The 25,662-nt window shown below is 44.0% G+C and overlaps 24 protein-coding genes across 24 annotated transcripts; 16 read left to right on the top strand and 8 right to left on the bottom strand.

Moving 5' to 3' along the window:
* Positions 1 to 46: 46 nt before the first annotated feature.
* On the top strand, positions 47 to 328 carry OGAPHI_002353 (uncharacterized protein; the record flags this gene model as incomplete). Its single annotated transcript, XM_046203214.1, has 1 exon — positions 47 to 328. One exon carries the CDS (start codon positions 47 to 49, stop codon positions 326 to 328), a length of 282 nt encoding a protein of 93 aa, XP_046063013.1.
* Positions 329 to 360: 32 nt separating this feature from the next.
* On the bottom strand, positions 361 to 1,554 carry OGAPHI_002352 (uncharacterized protein; the record flags this gene model as incomplete). Its single annotated transcript, XM_046203213.1, has 4 exons — positions 361 to 628; positions 1,185 to 1,284; positions 1,382 to 1,462; positions 1,530 to 1,554. The coding sequence occupies 4 exons, from the start codon at positions 1,552 to 1,554 to the stop codon at positions 361 to 363; spliced, it is 474 nt and encodes a 157-aa protein (XP_046063012.1).
* Positions 1,191 to 4,430, top strand: OGAPHI_002349 (uncharacterized protein; the record flags this gene model as incomplete). The annotated part of the gene is made up of 1 exon (XM_046203210.1): positions 1,191 to 4,430. One exon carries the CDS (start codon positions 1,191 to 1,193, stop codon positions 4,428 to 4,430), a length of 3,240 nt encoding a protein of 1,079 aa, XP_046063009.1.
* OGAPHI_002351 (uncharacterized protein) lies at positions 2,318 to 2,701 on the bottom strand (the record flags this gene model as incomplete). Its single annotated transcript, XM_046203212.1, has 1 exon — positions 2,318 to 2,701. One exon carries the CDS (start codon positions 2,699 to 2,701, stop codon positions 2,318 to 2,320), a length of 384 nt encoding a protein of 127 aa, XP_046063011.1.
* OGAPHI_002350 (uncharacterized protein) lies at positions 2,726 to 3,634 on the bottom strand (the record flags this gene model as incomplete). The annotated part of the gene is made up of 2 exons (XM_046203211.1): positions 2,726 to 3,163; positions 3,500 to 3,634. The coding sequence occupies 2 exons, from the start codon at positions 3,632 to 3,634 to the stop codon at positions 2,726 to 2,728; spliced, it is 573 nt and encodes a 190-aa protein (XP_046063010.1).
* A 138-nt stretch (positions 4,431 to 4,568) lies between the features above and the next one.
* OGAPHI_002348 (uncharacterized protein) lies at positions 4,569 to 5,387 on the top strand (the record flags this gene model as incomplete). The annotated part of the gene is made up of 1 exon (XM_046203209.1): positions 4,569 to 5,387. The coding sequence occupies one exon, from the start codon at positions 4,569 to 4,571 to the stop codon at positions 5,385 to 5,387; it is 819 nt and encodes a 272-aa protein (XP_046063008.1).
* Positions 5,384 to 8,155, bottom strand: OGAPHI_002346 (uncharacterized protein; the record flags this gene model as incomplete). Its single annotated transcript, XM_046203206.1, has 1 exon — positions 5,384 to 8,155. The coding sequence occupies one exon, from the start codon at positions 8,153 to 8,155 to the stop codon at positions 5,384 to 5,386; it is 2,772 nt and encodes a 923-aa protein (XP_046063006.1).
* On the top strand, positions 6,441 to 6,806 carry OGAPHI_002347 (uncharacterized protein; the record flags this gene model as incomplete). Its single annotated transcript, XM_046203207.1, has 1 exon — positions 6,441 to 6,806. One exon carries the CDS (start codon positions 6,441 to 6,443, stop codon positions 6,804 to 6,806), a length of 366 nt encoding a protein of 121 aa, XP_046063007.1.
* A 423-nt stretch (positions 8,156 to 8,578) lies between the features above and the next one.
* On the top strand, positions 8,579 to 10,027 carry OGAPHI_002345 (uncharacterized protein; the record flags this gene model as incomplete). The annotated part of the gene is made up of 1 exon (XM_046203205.1): positions 8,579 to 10,027. The coding sequence occupies one exon, from the start codon at positions 8,579 to 8,581 to the stop codon at positions 10,025 to 10,027; it is 1,449 nt and encodes a 482-aa protein (XP_046063005.1).
* Positions 10,028 to 10,263: 236 nt separating this feature from the next.
* OGAPHI_002344 (uncharacterized protein) lies at positions 10,264 to 10,792 on the top strand (the record flags this gene model as incomplete). Its single annotated transcript, XM_046203204.1, has 2 exons — positions 10,264 to 10,281; positions 10,343 to 10,792. 2 exons carry the CDS (start codon positions 10,264 to 10,266, stop codon positions 10,790 to 10,792), a joined length of 468 nt encoding a protein of 155 aa, XP_046063004.1.
* Positions 10,793 to 10,993: 201 nt separating this feature from the next.
* OGAPHI_002340 (uncharacterized protein) lies at positions 10,994 to 15,754 on the bottom strand (the record flags this gene model as incomplete). The annotated part of the gene is made up of 1 exon (XM_046203200.1): positions 10,994 to 15,754. The coding sequence occupies one exon, from the start codon at positions 15,752 to 15,754 to the stop codon at positions 10,994 to 10,996; it is 4,761 nt and encodes a 1,586-aa protein (XP_046063000.1).
* On the top strand, positions 11,628 to 11,861 carry OGAPHI_002343 (uncharacterized protein; the record flags this gene model as incomplete). The annotated part of the gene is made up of 1 exon (XM_046203203.1): positions 11,628 to 11,861. One exon carries the CDS (start codon positions 11,628 to 11,630, stop codon positions 11,859 to 11,861), a length of 234 nt encoding a protein of 77 aa, XP_046063003.1.
* OGAPHI_002342 (uncharacterized protein) lies at positions 13,548 to 13,973 on the top strand (the record flags this gene model as incomplete). Its single annotated transcript, XM_046203202.1, has 1 exon — positions 13,548 to 13,973. The coding sequence occupies one exon, from the start codon at positions 13,548 to 13,550 to the stop codon at positions 13,971 to 13,973; it is 426 nt and encodes a 141-aa protein (XP_046063002.1).
* OGAPHI_002341 (uncharacterized protein) lies at positions 14,319 to 14,762 on the top strand (the record flags this gene model as incomplete). The annotated part of the gene is made up of 1 exon (XM_046203201.1): positions 14,319 to 14,762. One exon carries the CDS (start codon positions 14,319 to 14,321, stop codon positions 14,760 to 14,762), a length of 444 nt encoding a protein of 147 aa, XP_046063001.1.
* Positions 15,755 to 16,088: 334 nt separating the features above from the next.
* Positions 16,089 to 17,021, top strand: OGAPHI_002339 (uncharacterized protein; the record flags this gene model as incomplete). The annotated part of the gene is made up of 1 exon (XM_046203199.1): positions 16,089 to 17,021. One exon carries the CDS (start codon positions 16,089 to 16,091, stop codon positions 17,019 to 17,021), a length of 933 nt encoding a protein of 310 aa, XP_046062999.1.
* Positions 17,022 to 17,319: 298 nt separating this feature from the next.
* OGAPHI_002338 (uncharacterized protein) lies at positions 17,320 to 17,520 on the top strand (the record flags this gene model as incomplete). Its single annotated transcript, XM_046203198.1, has 1 exon — positions 17,320 to 17,520. One exon carries the CDS (start codon positions 17,320 to 17,322, stop codon positions 17,518 to 17,520), a length of 201 nt encoding a protein of 66 aa, XP_046062998.1.
* Positions 17,521 to 17,840: 320 nt separating this feature from the next.
* On the top strand, positions 17,841 to 18,659 carry OGAPHI_002336 (uncharacterized protein; the record flags this gene model as incomplete). Its single annotated transcript, XM_046203195.1, has 1 exon — positions 17,841 to 18,659. The coding sequence occupies one exon, from the start codon at positions 17,841 to 17,843 to the stop codon at positions 18,657 to 18,659; it is 819 nt and encodes a 272-aa protein (XP_046062996.1).
* Positions 18,389 to 18,592, bottom strand: OGAPHI_002337 (uncharacterized protein; the record flags this gene model as incomplete). The annotated part of the gene is made up of 1 exon (XM_046203196.1): positions 18,389 to 18,592. One exon carries the CDS (start codon positions 18,590 to 18,592, stop codon positions 18,389 to 18,391), a length of 204 nt encoding a protein of 67 aa, XP_046062997.1.
* Positions 18,660 to 18,713: 54 nt separating the features above from the next.
* OGAPHI_002335 (uncharacterized protein) lies at positions 18,714 to 18,986 on the top strand (the record flags this gene model as incomplete). Its single annotated transcript, XM_046203194.1, has 1 exon — positions 18,714 to 18,986. One exon carries the CDS (start codon positions 18,714 to 18,716, stop codon positions 18,984 to 18,986), a length of 273 nt encoding a protein of 90 aa, XP_046062995.1.
* Positions 18,987 to 19,395: 409 nt separating this feature from the next.
* Positions 19,396 to 21,204, top strand: OGAPHI_002334 (uncharacterized protein; the record flags this gene model as incomplete). Its single annotated transcript, XM_046203193.1, has 1 exon — positions 19,396 to 21,204. The coding sequence occupies one exon, from the start codon at positions 19,396 to 19,398 to the stop codon at positions 21,202 to 21,204; it is 1,809 nt and encodes a 602-aa protein (XP_046062994.1).
* On the bottom strand, positions 21,205 to 21,978 carry OGAPHI_002333 (uncharacterized protein; the record flags this gene model as incomplete). The annotated part of the gene is made up of 1 exon (XM_046203192.1): positions 21,205 to 21,978. One exon carries the CDS (start codon positions 21,976 to 21,978, stop codon positions 21,205 to 21,207), a length of 774 nt encoding a protein of 257 aa, XP_046062993.1.
* Positions 21,979 to 22,029: 51 nt separating this feature from the next.
* On the top strand, positions 22,030 to 23,976 carry OGAPHI_002332 (uncharacterized protein; the record flags this gene model as incomplete). Its single annotated transcript, XM_046203191.1, has 1 exon — positions 22,030 to 23,976. The coding sequence occupies one exon, from the start codon at positions 22,030 to 22,032 to the stop codon at positions 23,974 to 23,976; it is 1,947 nt and encodes a 648-aa protein (XP_046062992.1).
* OGAPHI_002331 (uncharacterized protein) lies at positions 22,464 to 24,393 on the bottom strand (the record flags this gene model as incomplete). The annotated part of the gene is made up of 4 exons (XM_046203190.1): positions 22,464 to 22,760; positions 23,187 to 23,416; positions 23,579 to 23,719; positions 23,991 to 24,393. 4 exons carry the CDS (start codon positions 24,391 to 24,393, stop codon positions 22,464 to 22,466), a joined length of 1,071 nt encoding a protein of 356 aa, XP_046062991.1.
* Positions 24,394 to 24,452: 59 nt separating this feature from the next.
* Positions 24,453 to 25,646, top strand: OGAPHI_002330 (uncharacterized protein; the record flags this gene model as incomplete). The annotated part of the gene is made up of 1 exon (XM_046203189.1): positions 24,453 to 25,646. The coding sequence occupies one exon, from the start codon at positions 24,453 to 24,455 to the stop codon at positions 25,644 to 25,646; it is 1,194 nt and encodes a 397-aa protein (XP_046062990.1).
* Positions 25,647 to 25,662: the final 16 nt, after the last annotated feature.

Here is a 25,662-nt window from a genome sequence, read left to right as displayed (position 1 = left end):
AATCATACAAACCCATTAAAAAAGTGGCAAAAGACTAAATTCCACCATGTCTGAGGAAAACACGCCAAAACCAGAGAATAAAAGTGATACGCATATCAATTTGAAGGTTTCGGACGGTACTTCCGAAGTGTTCTTCAAAATTAAGAGATCTACCCCGCTTAAAAGACTTATGGACGCTTTCTGCAAAAGACAAGGAAAAGATGCCAGCAGTCTACGGTTTTTGTTTGACGGCCACCGTGTGAACCCAGAGGACACTCCTGAGGACTTAGATATGGAGGAGAGTGACGTTATCGAGGCTCACCGTGAACAAGTTGGTGGGTTTATATAATTTCAGCTTGATGAATATCCTGTACTATCATTCTAATGTAAACAATCCACACCCGCACCGATTGGTTTTGTCGGAACTTTGAACAGGTAATTACCTAATTGCTTACGAGTTCCCCTCGCTTCTGTGGACTGTGTGATTTGAGTATGTACATGGTGAGCCTGCCATGCTCCACGCACGGTCTCGGGTGTGCTTCCCAATGGTCCAGGACTTACCATGATGGAGTCGATTTGTAAAATCTTGACTGTCATTATTGACTCATGGGTCAATAACCAACCAGACAAATTGACCCAGAACCGGTTTCTGTATCTAAAAAGGACTAATAATTGACCGCAGAGCGTGCACTGTCTCGAATGGGTGCACAGATGGGATATTGGTCTGAAATGTTACAAGTACAAGAGCTATTTCCCCTCTATTTGATTCAAGGAGTACACCTTATCTGCTCAGTACTGGGAGCAAAGATATCATATCCGGTTATGAGATGCTAACCATTCTCTATAAAGGTAAGTACATACAACCTAAGATTCGACCTATACTCGAAAACACAACTCGTAATTAGAGTCTTTATGTTCTCTAAGACGATAGGGTGTCTCCCCGGCTACCATTTTTACCCCAGCAGAGTTCGATTGGAATTATTTTGCGGTGTAGAGATGCAAGGTCTGGATCTTTTTTTCTCCCCTGCCCTGTCTCCTGTAGACGCGTCTATTGTTTTTAACGTGGATGACGCGAACAAAACACTCCTTTAATTCCTATTTCAGAAAGGTGATAGATCGATTCGGGGACCAACGCGTTCAAAGACGATAGGGTATAGAAACTTTTTTCTGTCTTTACCTGTCTTTACTTGTCTTTCTTTCTTTACTTTCTAATGCCCCACTCACGACAAGAATCGTATGCTTCGTCCTTCGTGTCGTCTTCGGCGCTAGGACTAGGCATCTCGAACCCAAGTTCCAAGTCCACCCCTACGAAAAATCCTGTGAAAATTGGGCCGTGGAAGCTTGGTAAGACCTTAGGAAAAGGTGCTACCGGTCGCGTCCTATTGGCTTCCAACACTCATACGGGTCAAAAGGCTGCTGTGAAAGTGGTTTCCAAGAGCCTGCTTGGAGCAGAAGGTCAGGACGCGTCGTCTGCTGGTCTCAGCTACGGCATTGAGAGAGAAATAATCATTATGAAATTGCTCAACCATAAGAACGTTCTACGCCTTTACGATGTCTGGGAAACAGATAATGCATTGTACTTGGTGCTTGAGTACGTTGAAGGAGGTGAGTTGTTTGATTTGCTCGTGGAATCCGGTCCTTTACCCGAAAACACGGCCGTGGAGTTCTTTAGACAAATTATCCTCGGGGCTTCTTACTGCCACAGCTTGGGAATCTGTCACAGAGACCTCAAGCCTGAGAATCTTCTTTTGGACAAACAATACAACGTCAAGATCGCAGACTTTGGAATGGCTGCTCTCGAATCCACAGACAGACTGTTGGAGACTTCGTGTGGCTCTCCTCACTATGCTGCTCCAGAAATCGTTAGTGGACTACAATATCACGGTGCAGAGTCCGACGTTTGGTCCTGTGGTGTGATTCTTTTTGCATTGCTCACTGGAAGACTGCCTTTTGACGATGAAAACATCCGCGAGCTGCTTCTCAAAGTCCAAAGGGGCAGCTACGAGATTCACGAAGACCTTTCTCCAGAAGCAAGAGACCTCATTTCTCAAATGCTGACTGTCGACCCAGAAGAGAGAATCAAAACCAGAGACGTGCTCAAACACCCTCTCATCACAAAGTATCCATTCAACAAACAGGACCACGAAGACTACCTCAATTTGCCAAGTCCAAACTCGGCAACCCAGCCGGTCAAGTCACGTGAGGAGATCGACCGCCAGATCTTGGAGAATTTGGTCATCCTATGGCACGGGAAGGACCCTGAGGCCATTGTTGAAAGTCTGTTGAGCACTCGTGCCACTCCAGAAAAGACTTTCTACTCTCTTTTGATGAGATACCGTCATGACCATAGCGACCAAACGCAGACCCTTGTTCGATCCTCGTCAGTGATTTCGAAAGTGACTCCGGTGACTCCAGCCTCCAGCGGTACCAGTTCTCCACAGAAGAAGCGTTCCTCTATGCGCAACTTCAGTGCAGGAACTGCATCCAATCGTCCAGTCTCGTTCCAGCGTTCAAAGGCAGAGAAGCCAATTGAGAAGTCTCCAATAAGGAAACGGATCTCTGTTGGTAGCAGACGTAACTCCATGCTCTTCATGAACGAGAGCAAGCGGAACTCGTTGAACTTTGCAGACAACGGTGTCTCCAAACGTCTCTCTAACACCAGACTCAAGAGAAACTCTGTCACCTCCAAGTTGTTGTCCACATACGCCAAGCTTGCTGCCATTGATGAAAACAAAACCAATAATGTTCAGGAGTACGGAAAGCGCGCGTCTGCCGATTTCGCTGCTCTGTGTGATATGCTGTTTGACGGCAAGTCCAACCGTATGAGCAATGCCAGTTCTTTGGCCGCTGCAGGTGCTTTACTTGCTGATGATGACAAGTCTTCCAAATCTTCTAGAAAAACCGTTAGACATTCGTTGATTACTGCAAAGAAGAGACAATCTACTTTTGCTTCGCTTTTTGACGCTGCTGCATCTGTGAAAGGTTCAAGCTCGGGAGAATCTTCCAAGTCGATCAGATCGATCTCGAGTAAAAGACTTTCTTCCAACCCAATGGAGCGTATTTCTCGCATTTTGAACGCCAGCGACTTGGAAAATATCAACAGACGTTCCATCTCGCACGGTGTTACTCCTTCAGTGAATCCTCCTCCTAAACCAGTGACCCAGCTGGATCCAAGAGCCAAGGCCTACGAGAAGTACCAAAAACGTCTTTCTCAGACTTTGGAGAAGATGATGAAACAGAAGGAAGAGGATGAGAAGAAACAGAAGGAGAAGGAAGAAAAGGAGAAGGAGGAGCAAGAAAAGCAAGAAAAGTTGGATGCCGAAACGAAGAAGGAAGCTCCTAAACAGCCAAGAAAGATCAACAGAAACCCAGAAAAGCTCTCCGACGTGACCATCCCTCAAGTGACACGCAAGTCGAGACACTTGTCTGATGGCAAACGGTACAGTGTGCTGTCTATCTACTCTGCAAGTCAAGCCAAAGATGCAGAGACCAAGGCAAACGACCGTAATTCTAAGGCTACTCGTTTAAGCATGGTTTTCCAAGAAGATTCCGAGAACGAAGCTGACGACACTGTGGACATGAATTTGCAGTTGGACAAGAAGGACGAAGGCTTGTACTTTGTTGACACCAAGCGCAAGTCCAACGTCAAGTCCATGCTGATGTCCTCTGAAGATATTCCTCACTTGAAATACAGAGAGTCTAGAGATACTATGATCTCGTCGAACTCTGCAGACAAGAGTTTGTACAAGTCATTGAGATTGCCAGAGATTCCTGGTTCTCCTATCAAGGACGACAAGGTGGATGTCTACGAGGAGCCACAATCCAGATCCAAGCATCCAAAGACACCAAAGGAGTCCAAGGAGCCACAAGAGGCGGAAGGAAAACAGTCTGTTTCTCCAGTTGTTGCTTCCAAGAAGAACGACGGAACGCTGCAATTCAGTAAGCAACGCAAACCTCTTGGTGAGATCGATCAACACAGAAAAGACAACGAAACAAACAAGCAAGTTCCATCTGGTGGCTCTTTCTTCAGAAAATTGTCGTTTGGAAGCAGAAAGGTCTCGGAGCCAAAGGATACCAAGCGGAAGGTTAGCATTACACAGGCATTCCTTGCCCTGTTCACAGGAGAGATCTCTGACGAGCAGGAAACCAAGGAGCTACGCACCGTTTTAAACGAGGATGATCTTTTCGAAGCCGTCAAGTCGCTGCTGGTCAGCTGGAAACAACACGGAATTGACGATCTGCAAGTTAAGAAGTCTACACGGCGGATTGTGGCCAGCGTTGCAAAGCGCAACTCGTTTGGCCTAAAAGCCTGTAAATTCGAGTGCCAGGCTTACCCATCCGAGAACGGCTCGCTTCTGGTGTTCACCAACTTGAGAGGTCCTTCGCGTAGTTTCTCCAAGTTGACAAGAGAAACAGAACGTATCCTGGAAAAGGAGAGTATCTTGGCATAGTTATAGAGGATAAATAATTACTATCAATTGAAAAAAAATAGCTAATATTTTAATCATTACCGGATTAGGAAACTTTTGGGAGCCAGCCAATCTAGATATATCTGATCTGAAAAAATCGTAAACTCCTTTCAATCTTTCATGGAGCCGTCTTCTACGGGGTTTGCCCGATTCAATGATGGATACAATGTTCTAGCACACAAACCCAGTACTCAAAAAACTATACATCCAACAAACGTTGTTCGCAGAAACTCTCGCAAGAAATCACAGATATATGCCAATAAAGCACATTTCATCTCCAAAGGAGAACTTCACGCAATCATCAGTTCGAAAGAAAGTCTTCATAATATTCCGTCCCATATGATGACCTACGATCTTAAGCCATCATGGACCCAATACGAATATAATCCAGTGTTCAAATACTCCATAGTGAAGCCAACGGTGTCTAATAAACAGTTGTTTCTAGATACAACAGACATGTCAATTCGCGACTATATGACTCCTCGATCGGTCGAGCTGCCTAACCATCTCAACAGTCCTCTTCAAGGACTCGCAAAATATGCATTGGACCAACCCATAAAGTCGCTACCAAGAACAAACTACCAGCTGAAAAGATCAAGTAATAGACTCAGCACAATGGCAGAAATTAGTCTGGAGTCCAACTCAGAACATTACAATCGTATCAAACAGGAGATCTTTGGAAGAAACCTCCTCTGGGCAGAGTTGGAGCCATATTTGATGACCAGAGACGATATCTGGAACAACGATTACTTGTTAACTCGTCTTTTATTTGAGATATATCTACGTCGAGTGGTTGCAGCTAGACTGGCCGTCAAACTAGGATCGAGCACTGCACACAGAGGAAATGAGCACTGGGACGAAGACCTCATCAGTTCGATCTACGGAAACGAGCAGATGTCGATTTTCCGCGAACAATCCAGTTCAAATTCATCATCTTAATTCATCACAGTGGCGAGCTCGGAGTTGGCCTCATTGAGCTTGACGCGATCCTGGAACGCCGATTGGATTCTCTTGTACTCGCCATTGAGGATTTCGAATTTCTTGGCCTTCAAAAATGCCTCCAACTTGTCCGTCAAATCTTTGCTGCACAGACAACTTTCAAACACCAATTGCACAATTCCCCGGAAAGCCTTGATGAAGATCTGCTTGTCGCTGTCTTTCAAGAACTTAGCATAGAATCCGTTGTAATTCATCGAAAACCACGACCAAATAGTAGTGAAACTCTCTGGCTGGTGTTTCAGACCAATCAGTGAGAACTCAACCGAGTCCTGATCCATATTGTTCAGAACATAGTTGAGTGTTCTCTGTTGCAGATCGCTCTTTGTGACGTATCCAAGAGATGTCAATGCTGCAGTTCTCACATCTGCAGCAATCTCTGACTCGTAAATGTTGTCTGTAACAGAATGTGGATTCTTAACCAACGCCAAAATCTCCTTGTACTCTTTGGCAGAAGCAATGGTTTGAACATTGTTCAAGATTGCACCAAGCAACTTAAGCGGGATTGTTCCCTTTGGTCCATGCAAAAGGGTCTTGTAAAGCTTCTTGGCAATGGACTGTGACTGTGGATTGCTGTAGTCAATGGTCAACAGACTGTTTCTGACAGACAATTCGGTAGCAGGTAATTGTCTGAAATCGAGTCCGTCCCATTCGAACTGGCTAATAAAATCTCCAATCACGCGACTTCTCCACTTCCGAACGGTGTTTACAACCTTTTCGTCTTTGAAGTAGCTGATGGAAATCACCGAATCGACGAACGTAGTCAACAAAGTCAATGCAATGTTCAATGCAGTAGCATTGACGATTTTGGCGTTTTTCGATAGTCTGTTGATGATCAAGACGAATCCAAGGAGGTCATCTTTAGTCTGGTAGGATTCACTGAAGATTGTTGACAGATCAAGCAAAACTTGCGCTTGCTCCGTGGAATTTAGCTTGTCGAAATTTTTAGCAATGCTCTTGTATTGAGGCAAAGAATATTTCACGGTTGCAATTGCTATGCTATTGGCATTGACCAATAATCCAGCCTCAATCTCAATCCTTCTATCTGTCAGCATGTATTTGCTAATTTGTCCATCCACGTCTTTGACAAACAACGGAACATGGTATGGCACATCTTCGACTTTTGCTTCCGTGTTGTACAAGAACCTATGCTGCTCGACAACCAATTTCTCCCCGGAATTTGTAACCGACAAAATTGGATATCCTGCAGTTCTAGTCCAGGAGTACATGATAGTAGGAATGTCGTACTTGTGTTTGTTCAGCGAACTATTCTTGAGGAAGTTCCACAAATCCACAGGCTTGAACAAACCAAACTTGTTCTGTTCAATGAATTCTCCAACAGCCTTGAAGAAATTGTCGTAGTTTTCAGATGGAGTGTCGTTAAACAAGGATGCTAGCATTCTCAATAAGAAAATACCCTTGTCATAGGAATGTTTGCTGAAGGTGCTATGAATAGTGTCAGCCGGAACATTTTGGACATGGATCGGTTTCATTGACTCCAATCCTTGGTATCTCTTCATGTTGAATCCGTCGTTGTTCAGCTGATCAAACCAAACCTGGTCGTTCACACTCTCCTCATTCAATATGGTGTTTGACATGAAAGTTGCGAATGCTTCATTCAACCATGTATGGTCGTAACTATCGTAAGTGACCAGATTACCCATGTACATGTGAACCATTTCGTGTACAAGCACATTCTTGATCATGTTGGTTATATCCAGGATCTTGGTGGGGGAATCTGTGTCAGGTGTCAAAAGATGATCCATCAAAATCTGGATCATCGACCAGTTCTCAACACCTCCGTCACTCAAGAAAGGAAGCGCGACAATGTCCAGCTTTGAGATCGGATAATCGACACCAAACTTCCCAACGATCTTGGGCAATGCTGACTCAACAGTGGAAATGGCAAAGTTGGCTCTGTTTGCCTCGCCGTGCTTAGTGTAGATTTTGATCGGGAATCTGGATTGGTTTGGCAATTCAACAGATGTCTCCGAGTAATCAAAGGCTCCGACAGTGAAAGCAAACACAGATGTGGTCATTGGAGGAGTTCTTTCGAAAACAACGAGTTTCCGCTGATCATCAAGATCATGGCTGCTTTCAGTAGCTGTGTTCGAAACACATATATAATCTGGATCTGTGGTGATTGAGAGCTTGAAACTTGCCTTGACCAATAGATCATCCACACAAGGGAAGATCGACCGAGCAAATGAGGGCTGGCACTGAGTCGAGATTATGTATTTGTCCTCACCATCGAACTTGTACTTAGACTTGAACACACCCTTGGTGAAGTCCTTGAAACTGGAAATTGCACGGACAACTCCAATGAAATGGACTCTCAAACGGATTATCTTCTCCTTGCTCAAATCGCCAATTGTGAGGGAATCTGTAGAAAACTTGACAGTTTCCGTCTTTCTGTTCTGTTCAACCTTCAATTTGTACTCTGAAACCTCCGATCCGGAATTGGTGGCGATATAGGCAGCCGTGATGACCGTCTCGACAGCATTGAAAACCAGCTCGAGTGGACCCGCCTCGTCTGCATCAGCCCTCTCGTTCGGAGCAAGATCAATCACAGCAACTCCTAGATAGTTCGATTTTATCGGGGTGATTTCAAAAGAAAGGTCATAATTCCATGGCAGAAACGAATTGCTAAACGCCAGTGAAACCATTGGAATCAAAGGCTCGTCTTTAGAAGAAGAATTGGCGTTACTCATGATAATTTTTCAGAAAATAGTTTGCACCTTAAAAAAGGTGGCAGCGGCCCCTCATCAGGATTTATAGTCACTAGAAAATTATAATAGTCTACGGTTAAGATATTCTCAATGTGCCCCTCTTTCACCCCATGATCCTAAACCCCTCGTTCTGAGGCCGATTCAAGCAAGTAGTGGGGAAACAAATTGACCAGACTGCGCATTTCCTTTCTCGGCCAGGTCCCTCTTTTTTTTTTTGCTGACATAAGCGATGGAATCGGATAGAAAATGTAGAATCGCGAGACAACAATTTTCTTGTCTTGTCTTTTAACGTGCTTTGTTGGTTGGTTTGTTGCTTTGCTCGGTATCAGGCTCAGGCCGTTGGATTTGATGTCACTTGTACAGTTACACAGATTATAAGCTCACGAAGTTTATTTATCTGGTTTTATGGTTAAAGAAACAAAATTATATGACTTATTGAACGTTTCGCCCGATGTCAACTCCTCACAGCTCAAGAAAGCATACCGATCTGCCGCTTTGAAGTATCACCCCGATAAAATCGGGTCAACCGGAGGTGGCAACAACAACACCGAACAAGCCACACATGTATTCCAAGAAGTTACCACTGCTTACGAAATTCTCTCCGACGACAGAAAAAGGTCTATTTATGATACTTATGGAATGGAAGGTCTGCGATCGTCTTCATCGGCGGTTCCGGAACCTTCTTTCGATGAGAAGTTTCAACAGGCGGAGTCGTTGTTCGATCATTTATTTGGATCGGCTTCGGCTACAGATCTGGCATCTTTATTCGATTCCATGTCTGAACCACGAACGTCTGGCCATGGTCACCGGCGCATGCGGAAAGGAAGAAACATCTACCACACAACGTACTGTTCTCTTCTAGATTTCTACAACGGCAAGACAATGAAGCTAAGCTTGACTAGAAAGGTCAAGTGTACCGATTGTCATGGTCGTGGAGGTAGTCATGTTGAATGTCCTGCCTGCATGGGAATGGGAACTATAGTGAATGAAACAAGAATGGGAATGATACACCAACGTATTCAAACCACATGTCATCAATGTAATGGCTCGGGCCAGTACATCCCTGAAGAATATATTTGTGGGAGATGTCATGGTCATCGACTGATTGACCAAAAAGTGATTTTGGATATAAATGTTCCAAAAGGAGCAAAGCCAGGATATGAAATAGTATTTCCGAACGATGCTGATGAAGGATTTAACATCATTCCTGGTGACGTGGTTATCACCTTACAAGAAGACAAGTCGCGCGCGATCAAAAATTTCCAGCGAAGAGGAGATAACTTGTTTACGACAGTCAATTTATCACTTTCCAAGGCAGTGTGTGGTGGTCTATTAAAAATAGAGCATCTCAATGGAAAGATGATGAAACTGTACATCAACAGAGGAGATTTGGCAAACCCAAATACAATCAAATTGGCAAAAGGATACGGTATGCCTATACAGAGTGATTCGGGCATCGGGGAAACGAGCTACGGCGATTTAGTGATTAAATTCAATATTGAGTTCCCAAAAATTCACGAACTTACTGAAGTTCAGTATGGAATGTTGAGCAAAGCGTTGGACCCTTATTTCAAACCAAAGAACATATCAAGCTCTTCATCTTCTGAAGACGTTTCGGTGGAGGATTTCTCTCCTTTTTCGAATTCTAACAAATCTGGATCTTCGGAGTCGGCTGCTACTAGCATGAAGGGACTTAAGGATCCTGCAGAGTCTATCGAGGAAGAAAGCGATGATAGCGACATTGTTTATCTTTCGGACTTTTCAGATTCTACAAGTTCTAACTCCAAGGAGAGTGACAGTTTAGATGACGCATATGACCGAACTGAACGTCAAAAGAGGTTCAAAAGTACTTGAAGGTGTGTATGTTGGCGGTTCAATTTGGGGTCGGTTATTGGTTTTTTTGCAAGTTTTCGTGCTTTTATGAATAGTTAGTTGTATAGTTCGAACACTGTTTGATCTAAAAAAAAAAAAAGTTACCCGGGTAGATTTTACAAGTTGGCGCGGTTTCGAGACACTTCGCGACTTGTCCTTATAAATAGAGTGTTCCCATTGATTTGTTTTGTTTTCCTATTAAACAAATATAAAACGTCATGGACAAATTAAAGGAGGTAAGTTTGTGATCAATTGGGATTGGATGGACTAACTGAGTAGAAATTGAACAAGCTGAAGCTTGATGCTGAAACCTGGCAAGAGAAGGCGGACGAATATTCCGCCAAGATCAAGGAGTTGGAACAAAAAGATTTGGAGAAAGACAACCAGATCCAAGCTTTGACCAGAAAGAACCAGGTGTTGGAGGAGGATTTGGAGAAGGCCGAGTCTGAGCTGAGCGACTTGAAGAAAGTTGCAGGTGACGCTCACCAATTGAAGGCCGCCAACGACAACTACACCAAGAAACACTCCATGTTGGAGGAAGAGTTGGAGGCATCTGACGCCAACTTGAAGGAAACCACCGCCAAGCTGAGAGAGACCGATGTTCGCGCAGAGACTCTTGAAAAGAAGGTTACGTCTTTGGAAAGTGAAAAGGCTGATTTGGAGACTAAGTTCGAGGAGTTGGAGGCCAAATACAAGGCTGCACAACAAGAGTTGGAGTCGATCAGCGCGCAATTGGAGGCCATCTAATTGGGGAAAGATCGCCTTTGAGTCGTTTGGCTGTAATTGCATTTCAAGATATTTTAAACTATATACCAATGTTGACCGTGATTGGTTAGACGTTCTTGTCGCAGACTACACCAAATAATATCTATACCAGCATATTTGACCAAAATCGGTTTGAGCTTGTGGTTTACTGTCATTAGTAAAGGAATATTATCAATTAAAAGCTTAGTGTACTTGTTTTTGGTATGCCTGTTCCGCCAAATGGACTAGCTCGTCCAATTCGCCTGTATCGACACACATTTTGTAGAACTCTGTTTGTACGTTGGTGATCAGTTTGTAAGGGTGGTCGAATTCTTTCACCTTACCTTGATCCAGTAGCAAGATTTTATCGTAGTCGATAATGGTTTTAAGTCTGTGAGCAATTGTGAGAATAGTGGACGACGAGAACTCTTCTCTAATGGTGGTTTGGATTTTAGCGTCTGATTCGTAATCGATCGAAGCGGTAGCTTCGTCGAGCATCAAAATTTTGGGCACTTTCAAAAGAGATCTTGCAAGACAGATCAGCTGTCTCTCTCCTTGTGAGAGATTTGATCCGCCTTCCAAAACCGCCGAGTCCAGATCCAAAAACTTGTTGGTATTCTCGTGAGTGTTCGCTGATTGATCTGGCAACGTATGGTTGACCAAACCCTGATACTCTAGTCCAGAGATCAAATTGACTCTCCGAAGAGATTCAAACATCTGCAGATCGGAGTATTCTTGGAAAATATCCAGATTCGAGCGAACAGTTCCTGCAAACAAGGTTGGATCCTGAGGAATGATGGTGAGTCCCTTCCGCAAAGTAGTGAGCCCGATCTTGGAAATGTCGAGGCCGTCGATCTTGATGCTACCAGAATCCAGCTCGACAAATCTGAAGAAACTTGTCACTATAGTCGACTTGCCGGCACCGGTACGACCAACAACACCAATCTTCTCAGCAGAGTTCACCTTGAAAGAGACATCGTCAATGACCCGTGGCAGACCGGGAGCGTATTTGATGCTGATCTTGGAAACGTCGATTTCTCCCTTAGATGGCCATGAGTTAACAGGATCTTGAGGAAGCAGGCGTTCGGCCTCTTGAGGGGTTTCTTCGATGTATTCCTGCACTCTTTCGGCGGAGTTCATCATGATCTCCAACCGTGAGTACATTCTGATCAGCCATCCCGCGCTTTGACGGAATCCAACTGCAAAGGAAAGCGAAATACCAGCCAGACCTGCATCCAGGTTTCTGGCGTAGGAAACGGCGAAAACAGAAGCAAAGAACGAGATGAGCGTTCCAATCATCTCTGTTCTGAATCCAAGCCATCTGTTGCTGGTCCAGTTGTACCAAAACGGTCTGTTATTGGTGTCAATGTTATCAAGGTTCTGTCTAAGGAACCGTCTGATATCCCCGTAAGCTCTGATGGTTGCAACTCCATGGAGCGATTCCGAAAAGTGTTGATGGATCGGAGACTTGGTAATTGAGTTAAACCGTTTCAAGTCTCTTGAAAGGTTCAGATAAAGCGAACCAACCATTCCGTATAGGGCAAGCAGTACTATAGCAAAGATCATGAAAATTGGAGTCACAACGCAAACCATTGCCAGAATGGTAGCAGTCGAAAGTAAACAATTAATCGAAGAGTACCATGCATCAGGTAAGTCCTGGTCGACTCCTTCCACGTCCTTGGAAAACCTGTTCATGATACGTCCAATTGGAGTCTGATCAAAGAACCTCAGTTTGGCATGAAGGACTTTATCCAGTAGCTCGCCAAACATGCTTTTGGAAACGTTGAGACCTCCAGAGAGGAAAGTCAAAAACCGTACTCCAACGATCGTGGCATACATCAGCCCAATGAAAGTATAGACTCCAACGTAGAACACTGTTGATTGGTTCTCAAGCTCAAACCCGTATGCTTTGAAAATAGCGCTACCAATTGGCTGATTCCATTCAATGGATATCTTTTTATCCTCCATAGCTGCCCAGAAACGCAACCAGTAAGACTGGCCAACGAGGGCAGATTGAGAACCAGCTATGGTAGCAACTAAAAAGAGCCAGTAAGGAACCGAGCCAAGATGTTTCAGGTACGCAAGGTAAACTGAAAGCTTCACATGTCCTTCACTCTTGGTCTCTTCCTGTATCAGCTTGGATTTTTTGTCATTCTTCACTGAGTCTGATTTGGTAGCAGTAACTTCTGGCTCGGGCTCTTGAATTTGATCCAGCTCGCTCGACTCGCTTCTGGACTTTTGCATGCTCTTGATTGTATCCTCTGCAAAATGACCCTGAGATAATAGCTCGCCAACCGACCCCTGTGCTTTTACACGTCCGTTGTCCATAAGGATCACGTGATCAGCGTCCTTGACGGTGAGTGCAACGTTATGCGAGACAAGAAGACAGGTTCGTCCCTTCATAAGGTTACCCTTGATGCAGTTCTCGTAAATATGGACGGCTGTGTGAGAATCAACTGCCGAAAGACAATCGTCAAGAAGAACATAGGAAGCAGACGAATACAGTGCTCTTGCCAAAGAGACACGCTGTTTCTGGCCACCTGAAAGAGTGATACCTTTTTCTCCAATTTCTGTTTCTTCGGCCCAATCCAGAATCTCAAGGTCCCTGGTCAATCCACATGAGTGAATGACGGCATCAAATCTCTTTTTGTCGTAAGGAGAGCCAAACATAATGTTTTCTTTAATCGTTGTGTTCAAAAGCCATGCAGTTTGAGAGCAGTAAGCAACGGATTCAGTCAACCCTGTGACTGGATTTGGAATGAGATCTTCTCTTGGATCAGCCCCTGGAAGGTACACGGACCCCTTTTCAAGGTCCATTTCTCCCAGTAAGGCCAAAAGAAGCGAAGTCTTTCCGGATCCTGTAGCACCAAAAATGATATTGATCTTTCCCGGCTTGAATTCGATGTTGATGTCTCTAAGAGCAAACGAGTTTTTGGAGTTTTTGGACCAGTGCAATGTGGCATTTTCAAATCCAATTGCAGGAGAATTTGGGCCTCTTGGAGTTGTTAGTTGCTCGTATTTTGTAGTTTCCGGTTCATTCAAATATTTCTCAATTCTTCCAATGGAGACTTTGGTTTGCAAAACAAACGATATCAAGTCTCCCAGCATATCCAGCGGTGACCTTAACAGATTGAATAGCGACAGAGCAGTGAATGCAACTGGGGTGGTCAACCGTTCGCCCTGAACTGCCGTGTAGAAGAAAAATGTAACCAGTGCAACCAACGACGGTGCAGAGTACCAGATGAGCACCGCTAGTGCCCAAATCCCGGCCCTGCGCCAGACATAATAAATCTCCTTTTCTCTGAGCTTCATGATGGCCTCAGTAAACTTGTTCTCCCATGCAAAGTACTTGATTACTCTGATGTTCTGGAACACTTCGTTGAGCTTTTGGATCCGCTGATCAGAATAGCTCAGAAGCAGGGTTTGGTATTTCTCAAAGCTCATTGCGATGAAATAGTTCGTTGGAATGATACAGGCTAATGTAGCAACTCCCATCAGAGACGACCAGCCAAGTAGCTGGTACAGCAAAATGACGGTTGCAATTGTCATACTGATTGCCGAGGTAAAGTTGTACAGGTTTCCACCCAATTCTGACACTTTGAATGTGTCCACAGACATCAAGTTCAGAACACCTCCCATATCTTTTGTTTCTGGCTCTGTTTCTTCTTCAGGACTCTCTGGTTTTTCTTCGCCATGTTTCTCGTCTGTTTTTGATCCGGTTCCCAGTTTTCTTCTTAAAGCTTTGGCATATAACTCTCCAACTAAAACGGCTCTCAATCTGGCATCAATTCTTCTTCCCTCAGATTGGCATCTGGAGATCAAGATAGCTTCAGAAAGATATCCGACAAGCGAAATGATAACCCAGAGCCAAACTAGACTTGTGGATGAATGGTCTGGATCTTGGATATATTCTAAAATATGCTTGAGAGCTATAGGCGGAGCAAGTTCCATGAGCGAGTCGACACCACTATAAACGCATTGCATAATCAGATCCACTTTGAATTGGGAAAACAGTCTGGCTGCAAATCTGGCTGTAGCTCTGGATTCGTGATATTTGGATAGCAACGGTTCTGCCAGGTCTTGGTATCTGAGTCCCCAGATTTCTGGCATAGTGATCGGTCTTTTATAGGCATTGAAAATCATCCTATCTATCCACGAAAAGGAAATGATACTGAACAAGGTTGAAGTCGTTTCTGGAGATGGCAGAATTCCATCTTTCTCATACACACGAGCTGGTTTGTCAGAACATTTTTCCAAACCGTTAATCAAAACCAATGCGACGTTGATTGCAAATTGTAGCAAATAAAATCTGACTGCAAACGACGATGAAACGTGGTTCAGAATCGCCGATCTAAACAGAAGAGCTGATATTGGTAATTGAATGTTGTAAAGAAACGAGCATTGTTTCCACAAGTCCAGCCATTCGGGCCCCAACCCTTTGGAAACATTGAAAAGTCTAATAGAAGTTATTAGAGTTAGATAAGTCCAAAAACCGAGGTTGACAAGCTTTGCTCTGTGAAGGGAAGAAGAATTGTCCGAATCCAGCAGCTCTATAGTCGATAGTCCGATCTGAAAGAACAGCAACGCTTCTTCCAGCACAACCTTGATTTTTTCAGAGGTATCACGGTAGACAATACGTATTGTCTCATTGGACTTGGCATTTCCACTATTTAGCAAAGAGATATCAAAGTGTCTGTCTAGGGTCGACACATATCTACCCTCTTTGGTTGCATTATACTCCGAAATCTCGCCTTCTAGTAATGGCTGCTGTTCAGAATCGAGTTCCGCGCTGACGGTCTTGTTCTTGACCGAAACCACGTGGAATAGATTATTCAACACTAAATATAGACTGATTGCTAACGGAAAAACGATCCACAATTGTGCAAACTCACGTCCACAAACTGTGAAATCGTCATTGTACCAGTATGAGTGGCAGATTGTCGAGTTCTGTTCGAAAGGAATCATTGCGAGAAATGGTAGCCATTGGTAGCTCCTTTTAAAGTTCTGAAAAAAAAGCTCCAAAAATAAGAATTGCTACATGGCTCTATTGTATTTGAACAATAGTTGCCACAGCTTTGCATATCTGAGCTCCTAGCCGTTTCTGAACGGCAGCGCACTTATCAAATGAGTCATATTTTCGATCAGTGGAATGCTCACATATCTAATCAATTCAATAAATGCAAAGATCCGGTGTCGCTGCAATTATTCTTTATATTTTGGCTGTGTAGAGAAACATTCTGAAAGCGATTGAGATGCTTGAATTTTTTGATGTAGAAAATCTTTGTAAAATGCTTTATTGATGGCACCATTTGATTTTGATTCTGATTACGCCAATCATCCTCCCCCCACCGACTCTGAGGCGGAAATTGAGTCGGTGCCCCTGTATGTGTCATCGTCGACTTCCCTCTCTACGATAGCAACAGGGAGTCGAAACCATCTGCACTCACGCAGTTCACGGTCAATTGCCAATTCTCTTCATACTCATACCCAATCGCGCGACACTCTTATCGAAAATGACGAATTGATTAACCAGGCGATTCTCTTTGGAATCTCCTCTACCGCCACCACAGACCTCAATATGCAGAGGAACTCGCTCAAGGAACTTGGACTCAAACGACTCACTCCTAAAGAACATTTGGCCGTCGCTATCTGCAGAGATCTTTCATTGCTGGTCATTGTAAAGAACTTCATTTCTCTGTGGAGATCATGGTATAACATGGTGAACGAACAGCCTTACCAAGCCAACGTTGTCTCTGTCCGGGCTTCTGAATTCTTCCTTGCAGGAGTGTGGTGTCTGGTTTCCGGGTTTCTTTCATATTCGATCCTGGATGGACTAATGGTCCGCTGGATCGTCATGTATGCGATTCAAGCAGCAATAGTGCGAATGCTGAGCATGTCCCTGTTGATCGTTGCTCTTGTGGAAGTGTTAACGTTTATGTTCAACAATGTGAAGAACGAGTACTGTTTGCCGGTGTGGATCCTTATAAGTTGTGTGATGACACTGATCTACATCATCCAGAACTTTGTGACCTCCAATCTACGTCTGGACAGCCATTTGCAGGACAAGGCTGTGCCGCCGACCCCAGGCAAGGTGCCACGAACAGTCGATCTATATAATATCACGGTTTTTGCAGTCGTTCCTATCGGGTTGGCAAGTTTTGTGACCATGATAGGATTAATTCGGCTCGTACTGATTTTGCGGTTGGAAATGGTGATGGAACAAGAGCTTTAGGCTCCAATCTTGTACGTTTAATTTTGTATCCAATACTAGCTCTAATTTTGAAGTCACCTCCTCGCACCTAAAATATTTTTCATCAACTTTCTTTCACTAATGGTTGTCCATATCCTGGGTAAGGCCATCAAGGGCAAGTCCAAAGTCGACGTAAGTACTCAGAAACTGGTGTTCTAACATTTAGATCGGTCTTGCATACACGTTCTTCGGCGTCGGGCTCAAAACGGCCGAGAAAATATGTGCCAAGGTTGGACTGTATCCAAGTATGCGAATGCATCAACTCTCGGAAACACAGGTGATGTCGGTCACCAAAGAACTCACAGACATGACTATTGGATCCAAATTATTACAACAGGTGCGTAATAACATCAAATTGAAGCGTTCCACGGGATCGTACCAGGGTCTTAGACACGCTATGGGTCTTCCGGTTCACGGTCAACGTACCAAGTACAATGCACGTACTGCTAGAAGATTGAACAGATTGAACAGATCCCAATAAACGGGTTGTATATAGGTTGATGTTGGATTCTAATGGAAATCAATGAAATTATAGCAAGGCATGTGCCAAATTAAAAATGGACATCAAAGTAAAGAGGGTGTTTTGGGTTTTCGAAAAGACCCATCAAACATCAAACAGCACGTATTCGGTTCATCTACATTCATTTTTCAGAGCAATGTGGGGGTCCAAGGCTCCGAAAATCTTTTTATCGAGAATTTTCTCATCTTAAAATGTTGTTGGACGTGTTTCTTCCTGTTCTTATCTTCAGTTCGTATTTTCTGTGGGATCCTCACTTCAACAACAGTCGGCCAACTTCGAAAATGACTTTGCCGCAAAGTATTGGCAAACAAATCAAATTTTACATCAAGGGGTTCTTTGCATTGGGTCTTTTGTTGACCAGTGCCACTTATGGTGTGCTATGTTCGCTCTTCTTCTCGGCGATCGGGAAAAGAGACCTGGCCCAATGGAGCACGGCAAGATTTTACTACAACCTGTTCAGTTCCGTTATGCGTATTAATATCGAAATCGAAAACCAAGAGAGACTTAATGGGTTGCCGGCTATATTGATCTCCAACCATCAGTCGGAATTGGACATTCTCGTGTTGGGTAGAATCTTCCCTAAACGGTGTGTTGTGACCGCAAAGAAACAGCTCAAACTGATTCCATTTTTGGGCTGGTTCATGGCTCTTTCGGGAACTTTCTTCCTTGATAGAGCAAACCACGAAAAGGCCATTCGCGTGCTCAACAATGCCCTAGACAACCTCAAAGAGACAAACGGAGGATTGTTTATGTTCCCTGAAGGAACCAGATCGTATTCGTCCAAACCTACCCTACTTCCTTTCAAGAAGGGGGCTTTCCATCTTGCCGTTCAAGCCCAAATTCCGATCATTCCAGTCGTGGTTTCCAACACCTCTAATTTGTACAGTCTGAAGCTCAAAAACTTTAACACCGGAACCATCAAAATCAAGGTGCTGGAACCAATCTCTACTGAAGGACTTACAAAGGAAGATGTTCCTAAGCTGGTCGAGGCTACCCAGGCTAGTATGGAGTCGGAATTGCTTTCCATTGGCATGAGCGTGGTGAAGGGTGAGAAAGTTGTTGGGGAAGCTGAGGCTCTACTCCCACATGAGGCGCAGTAAAGGTTAAATGTATGTATAAAAGTGGCGGTGCTATTAATATAAGGTAGAAAATAAATGTTTTGGCGAAAACGAGCACCAACGGACGATGCCAGCTCTGGAGCTGGTGAATCTTCTGGATTGAACAAGGGAACGGTTCAGAACACTTCAGATGGCTTGTCGGATCTTCAAATAGCTCTGGCCGAGGCCTACGACTCGAAATCGGCCAGTTCAAAGACAGAGGTGCTCGATCAAAAAACCCTCTCTTTGCGAGAAAAGGCCAGCAAAAGAGCAGAGTCGATCACGCTTGATCGGTTCCCAGTAAGTTGGATCACAAACCATGGTTACTAACAGTATAGAAAGAAATGTCATGCCTCACAGCGATGGACGAATTAATGAGTTGCATGTCTTTAGGAGGACAAGTTCGCAACTACTACAGATATGGAGATTTCAGCATGTGTGATAAGCAAAACGAGAAGCTCAACTTCTGTTTCTCTAATTCTTTAAATACCGGAGAAGTCAGAGAAAAGAACATTCAAGAGTTCTACAAAAACCGGTTGGTCGACCAACTCAAACACGGAAGTAGTGAGGATATCTGGGAAGTGAGAGAACGTTAAGTTGAGAGATACATGATCTGTAAATATAGACAAATTCAAATAATGCTAAATAGCACGCATTAGAAATTAATCTGTGATTTTCGCCTTTTAATAATTTTAAGCTAATTATTTATTGAATAAATAGCTCTCCCCTTTGCGTGGAAATGAAACCGCCATCTTCCAGTCCTCAGACTCGGTTCTATGAGCCTACGCCGGCTGCCGCTGCGCCTGTGGATCGATCTGGCCGAGTCCCTGCCAGTTTAAGGCCACATCATAAGGACTCTAAGAAGCACGGGTCCAAACGGCAGACGAAGGAAAACAAAAGACCCGAGCTGGTTGATGACTTCCACTATGAGAAGTCGTTGGGCCGTGGAAAAAAGGGAATTGATATTAGTCATTTGGTGGATTTCCGCCTACCGGAACATGAAATTCACACCAGTTCCGGCCGTCGTCCCGGATCCAAGAAACACCGTGCTCAAAGTGCAAGGTTGAACTTAACAGGAAGAAAATATGTCAATGTCAACTATCGATTCATTGTGGATTGCCGTGGTGACTATAGACCGCAGATTTTGGACCCAAATCTTCCTTTGGATGACTCCTCTATCTTGCGGGTCTTGGTCAATAAAAACGATCATCAGTGTCCGATCTGTCTTGGCGATGAGTTTGTCGCTCCGAGAATGACACGATGTGGTCATATATTCTGTTATCCATGTCTGTTACGTTTGTTTGCTGCATTTTCGACAGAAGACGATTATCGCGGCCGTGTCAAATGCCCCCTCTGCTCTGATGACATCAAGGAAAAGCACGATTTGCTGCCAGTTCTGATCACGAATATCGACGAGAGATTCGAAAAACCGGCAGTTGGACAACAGGTTGAGCTGGAGCTCATGTACAGGCCAGCATCGCGCGTTTTTGCACAGCCGTTCAAGTTCTATCTGGAGAACTGTGAGTTCGACGGAGACATTCCGTGGATCCCTCGTTCATCAACAGTGGAAAACTTTTTGCATGATTCGAGATATGTCAAATACTCGAGAATAGTCCAATCTGGACCTGAGTTCGCTTCCAGGTGTTTCGAGGACGAACTACAAACTTTGGCCGTGCACCAGTCGCAGGACGCTGAACTATTTGGAGATAGCATACATCATTATGAATTAGCAGCAATTCGGATCAAGGCACACAAGGATGCCATGAATGAATCCTTTGCCGTGTCTGTATCGACGTCTGCTCCAGAGTCGCCGGAGTCCCTAAATTTACAGTTGGATGAACTTACAATCCGCCAACACAGTTTCCAAGAGAAAGAGAAATCATTTTTCTTTTACCAGACAGCATTCAACTCAAGCATTAAATACTTTTTGACCAATCTTGATGTTCAAGTTCTACGGTCGCTTTATGGTGACTATTCGGCTTTCCCCTTGGTGTTGCATCCAAAACTTGAAAATATCAACTACGAACAGTCTCCTTTAACTGAGGAATCCATCGGGAAACTCAAATACATCGGGCATCTCCCAATGGGAACAGAGGTTGGTTTCTTAGAGCTAGATTGGACAAACCAGCTACCATCGATTCCAAAAGAGATTTATGCTCGATTCGGCAAGAAGATCAGTGAGAGAAGTAAAGTGTCTCGCAACAAGAAATTGCGCGAAGACCGAAGCAAAGCGGTTTTCGAAAAGGAGTTGGAGCGCAAGACACTTCAGTTTTACTCGAACGAGAACAATTTGCGATTGACTGACTATGGATATGAAGAGGCGTCGTCGCGGATGGCTGAGGCTACAGAAACGCCGCCTTTGGGGAACGATATCGAGCCTTTGGATGAATCCAAATACAAAACCACAGTTTGGGGAACCAAAATATTAAAGGGTGAGGAGTCAGACCACGAAGAGTCCGATTTTGATGCAGAATTAGTTATCAGACAGGCCAAGGAGTCAAGCTCTGGAAAGAAGAAGAAAAAGAAGATCGTTTTGAACTTCACATAGTCATTCCAAAACATTCTTGGATGCTATCCGGCTTTTGAGTTTGTGGTTCCTGCGCTGAGGTTGCCCCTTGGTAATATGTCCAACTCCAGGCACAATTTTGATACCACATTTTTGGAGAGGCTTATTATTCATGGATATTTTGATCTTGTCGTGATTCTCCAAACCTTGCACTGGGACTTCTTCTGATTTATCAGACTGTTCTTGTTCCTCTTTCAATTTGCGACCACGCTCGATTTGTTCCTGCAACATGCGCGAGGCAGATTCTTCGTCGGAGCGGATTTTCTGCTCCTTGGATGGTTTTTTGGCCGACTTATCGATATAGGCGATGGAGTATCTTTCAGCATCGAACTCCTCGTAATCCTCGTTCTCCTCCACCCTACATAGTTCCTGATGTTTGAGAAACATTACTAATGAAGTCAGACTCTTCCATCGTGTTGAGTTCAAATGCACATGGTTTTTATCCATAATGTACTCCTGGTAAAATCTGTTGCAACCGATGAGTTTTTCGCCGTGGTTAATTCGCAAAAGTCGTAAGAAATCCCCAAGAAACCGTCCAGAGTACTCGCGTATGAGCGCGCGCGAGTTGTTGTTCGAATTTCCTAGTCTATCATTCAACCTTCTAATATGAGATGGTGATTGTATATGAAGCTTGAATCCGTTTTCATCTAAGCACTGTTTTTCGCAAACTTGGCAGTAGAATTTTGTCTTTTGAAGTCCACGCCTTCTCAGCTGGCTGGCTGCGTATTTGGCGCTACCAAATTCCGGTTTTGCCATTCTTATTCCAACCTCTCGATATAATTTTAATTTTTATTGTTTTTTCCAACAATGTCTTTATCCAATGGCCCCTCCAGGAAATACTACAAAAGTCGATCAATTGATCTAGATCTGCCCAAAGATCAGCGTGTCAGATTACTTATGGTTGTTGTTCTGGCATTAGCCCTGCGACTTATTGGAATAAATTACCCATCGACAATTACTGGCTTCGAGTCTAGAATAGTGGATCATATTGTCGATTACTCCACAGGAAGCTTCTTTGTTGACCCGAATCCGCCTCTAGTTCCTTTGTTATACTCATGTGTGTCCAAATTCACCGGTTTGGATACGCCATTGGTTTTGCTCCGTTCCTTAAGCGCACTTTACGGAACGGCCACCGTTCTTTTGACATATCGGACATTACAGGCATGTGGAGTCGGTCACAAGATCGCGATCGGGGGTTCGCTGCTGATCGCATTCGAGAACTCGTTTGTCCAAGAATCAAGCTATATCTCGGATATAACACCAACACTGTTTTTCCTTAGCTTGACAGTGGCTTTGACGAAAACCATCAGCTCTGGTTCGAGCAGAAAACGAACACTGGTGGCCACCATCGTGAGTCCAATCGCCCTGGGACTGTTGATCAGCTCAGATTGGATCGGTCTGGCTTCTGCGGCTTGGGTCCTAACGGTTTTCGTTAGAGATACCTGGCTCCAAATCGGGGACTTGTCGTTGTCGACACGGACAGTTGTGAAACAGGCACTATTCAGATTAAGCTTGTTGCTGGTGATTCCAGTGTCTATCTATCTGTCTATCTATGCGGTCTATTTGCACATTCTTCCTCACACGGGGCCAGGATACTCGCTCGTTTCTCCGCATTTCCAAAACGCGTTAGACCCAATTCCACCTTACGTTGCAGACATCTCATACGGATCCACCGTTTCTCTGAGAAGCTACTTCACAGGCAAATATCTGCACTCTGAGGCTTCCGATTACCCCAAGTCGGGCAATCAGCGTGTCACTGCATCTCCAACAGATACAGAAGGGAACCTCTGGTTTGTGGAGCAAAGAATCAAAGCACGGAACGGTGAACTTGTTCGGAAGGCCAAACAAATAGAAACTGGACGTCAAATCAGATTCTTCCACAATGCCACAGAAAGATACTTGTACATCAACACTGACGGGAAACCTCCTCTTTCCGAGACCGATTATAACAAAGAGGTGAGTACTTTTGGTAACTCGTCTTGGGAAGGAGAAAACTGGATCAATTTCGAGTTGCGTCCAGCCAGCAGATATTCAACTTCCGCAGCCAGTAAACGATTCAGAGCGATTGAATCCGTTTTCCAGATATACAACGTCAGAAACAAGTGTTTTCTTATGGCAACAGAAAACGCGCTTCCAAGTTGGGCACAAGGCCACGACGAGGTGATTTGCATTGAGAAACCAATTTTTGAACGGTCTTTGTGGTATTTCGTGAAGAACGAGCACCCGAAACTTGAAGGATCTCCGGTTGAGTATCGAAATCTCTCGTTTTTTGACAAATTGAAGGAAGTGCACGTTCAAACTCTCCGGTTAGTTGGAAAGCTTCCAAAATGGACAGTAGAAGATCAAAACCCGCTACGATGGCCATTCTTAGAGGAGAAAACTCTTCTATGGAGAAACGGAGACGAAGAAATCTGGTCAACAGGGAACCCTGTTGTGTACTGGACAGTAATTATGGTGGTTGTGGGATTCGTTGGATTCAAGGCATTCCAAGTGATCACTTTGAACCCATACAAGCCTGCTGTCTGGAGTATAGAGGAGCTTGAGTTCGATCGGCACGCAACAGATTTCCTTCTTGGGTTTGTGATCCATCTTATTCCCTATGTGTTGTCAAATGCTCGAGTGGAGCCCGCCAAGTACTCATTCGCGTTATTTTTCGGGGTCTTGTTGTTTTGCCAGTGGCTCGAGTACATGAAAGCGGAAAAAGTACTGGCTGCAATTATTGCACTGACTGTGATTGTTTATAGAATGGTTTAGTCAATCTCTTGTACTTGCGATTCCATCGCTGACCTGTATGATCATCTCGTCAACCAATTCGCTCAACTGTTCTTTTCGTTTGAGTGTAGCTTCCTTTTGTTTTTCCAATTCTCTGAGTTCTCCTGATAAACTTTCTATTCGTTCCAATTGTTCTTCTTTGCTCACTCCGACTCCTGGAAGTGTGTCTATGATTGTGAGGATCTGTTTTGTTTTGAGGATGATGTCCGAGGTAAGTTCCACCAAGTTGGCCTTGAAATCTGCCTCTGACGGGGGGTTATGGTCAGGATCAGGCAACATCTCGTCGCCCTCTGTCAATCTCACAGCAATATGATTTTGATCAACATATGACAACGAAGCAAAAAACATGTCTGAAAGTTGATCCAGACATATTTGCAACTGAGTCAATCTGTCTGTCATAGTTTATGGAAATATAATTTTGGATTATTATTTTTCTCCGCTTAAAAACCATATCGGCTATGGACTTTTACTCTAATCTTGACTCTCGGTCGTTGGATCGAGAAACGCCGACTTTGTTTGAAGTCATCAGTGCCAAGGAACTAGAACAGTTGCTTTCTCCCAGTGTTAGGTTTGTTCTGATCCATTATGCCAACAGGTATCCTCGCCAACTAATTAGGCTACTGAACCATTTCGACGAGTTGAACTTGGTCGTCAGGGGATTTATTGAGTACTCGATTCTTCGAAACTGGAACTCAACCTTTATTGAGAAGTTCTATGGTATCAAAAGGTGCAACAAGCTGAATTTGTCATTAAGACACGGGAATCATGAGTCTTCGGCAAAATTCGATACAATCAAGAGACTGAAGAAAACACAAATATTCGCCTCGTTGGCCGAAATAGTGTTGGTTCCTTACTTAAGAGAGAAACTAGATCTGCTCTACGATAAACTTCTTCCAGAATACCTCTTGGATAAATTGAAACCGAAGGAAAACACCAAAGATCTTATCAAATACTGGTTCCTCAAATTGTATCCGTCTATCAGTTCAATTTTGAAGCTGATAAATATCTTGATCAAGGTTCTGTTCCTTTCCGGAAAAATCAAGTCGACAAATCTACTTCAGTTTTTGTTTAACATCCAGTACTCAAGATTGAACCAGTTCGACCATAAGCTGGCAGAAGATAGAACTGCAAAGTTCCTCAAGACGACTTCCTCGGCACCGCAGACTTCGAGAATCCGTCCTGTTTCGTTGACGGAATCAGTTGCAGACCTGTACGCTTCGGTCTCTTACCCCTTTAAAAGGTCTTTTTTGGTCACATCAGAGTCAATCCTGCCAGTTTCTATCTTCCTGCTAAAATTCTTGGAATGGTGGAACACTTCCGAAATTAACAAAAATTTCGGCTCAAGCGTGGTGTCTACAAAAACCCCACAATTACCCCAATTATTAAACTCAGACGCCCTCAAGTCCGAGAAAGTTCGCTCAAAGCTCACAACTTCCACCGGTGACTGTCCGTTGTGTCACGAACCTATTCATAACCCCGCAATTATCGAGACCGGATACGTCTTCTGTTACAAGTGTATCTACACATATCTTAAAGAAGGCGACGAAGATGGAGGTAAATGTCCAGTGACGGGGAAAAAACTGATCGGTTGCAAATATAGTCAGACAGCCAAAGAGTGGAAAGTCACCAATGTGCGAAGATTAATGATATAATGATCAATTTATTTAT

The sequence above is a fragment of the Ogataea philodendri genome (genome assembly GCF_020536065.1).
Source record: "Ogataea philodendri strain CBS6075 chromosome Unknown scaffold1, whole genome shotgun sequence".
Lineage (NCBI taxonomy): Eukaryota > Fungi > Ascomycota > Pichiomycetes > Pichiales > Pichiaceae > Ogataea > Ogataea philodendri.
Note: the sequence above shows the minus strand (reverse complement) of the source record. Positions and strands in the feature narration are given on the sequence as shown.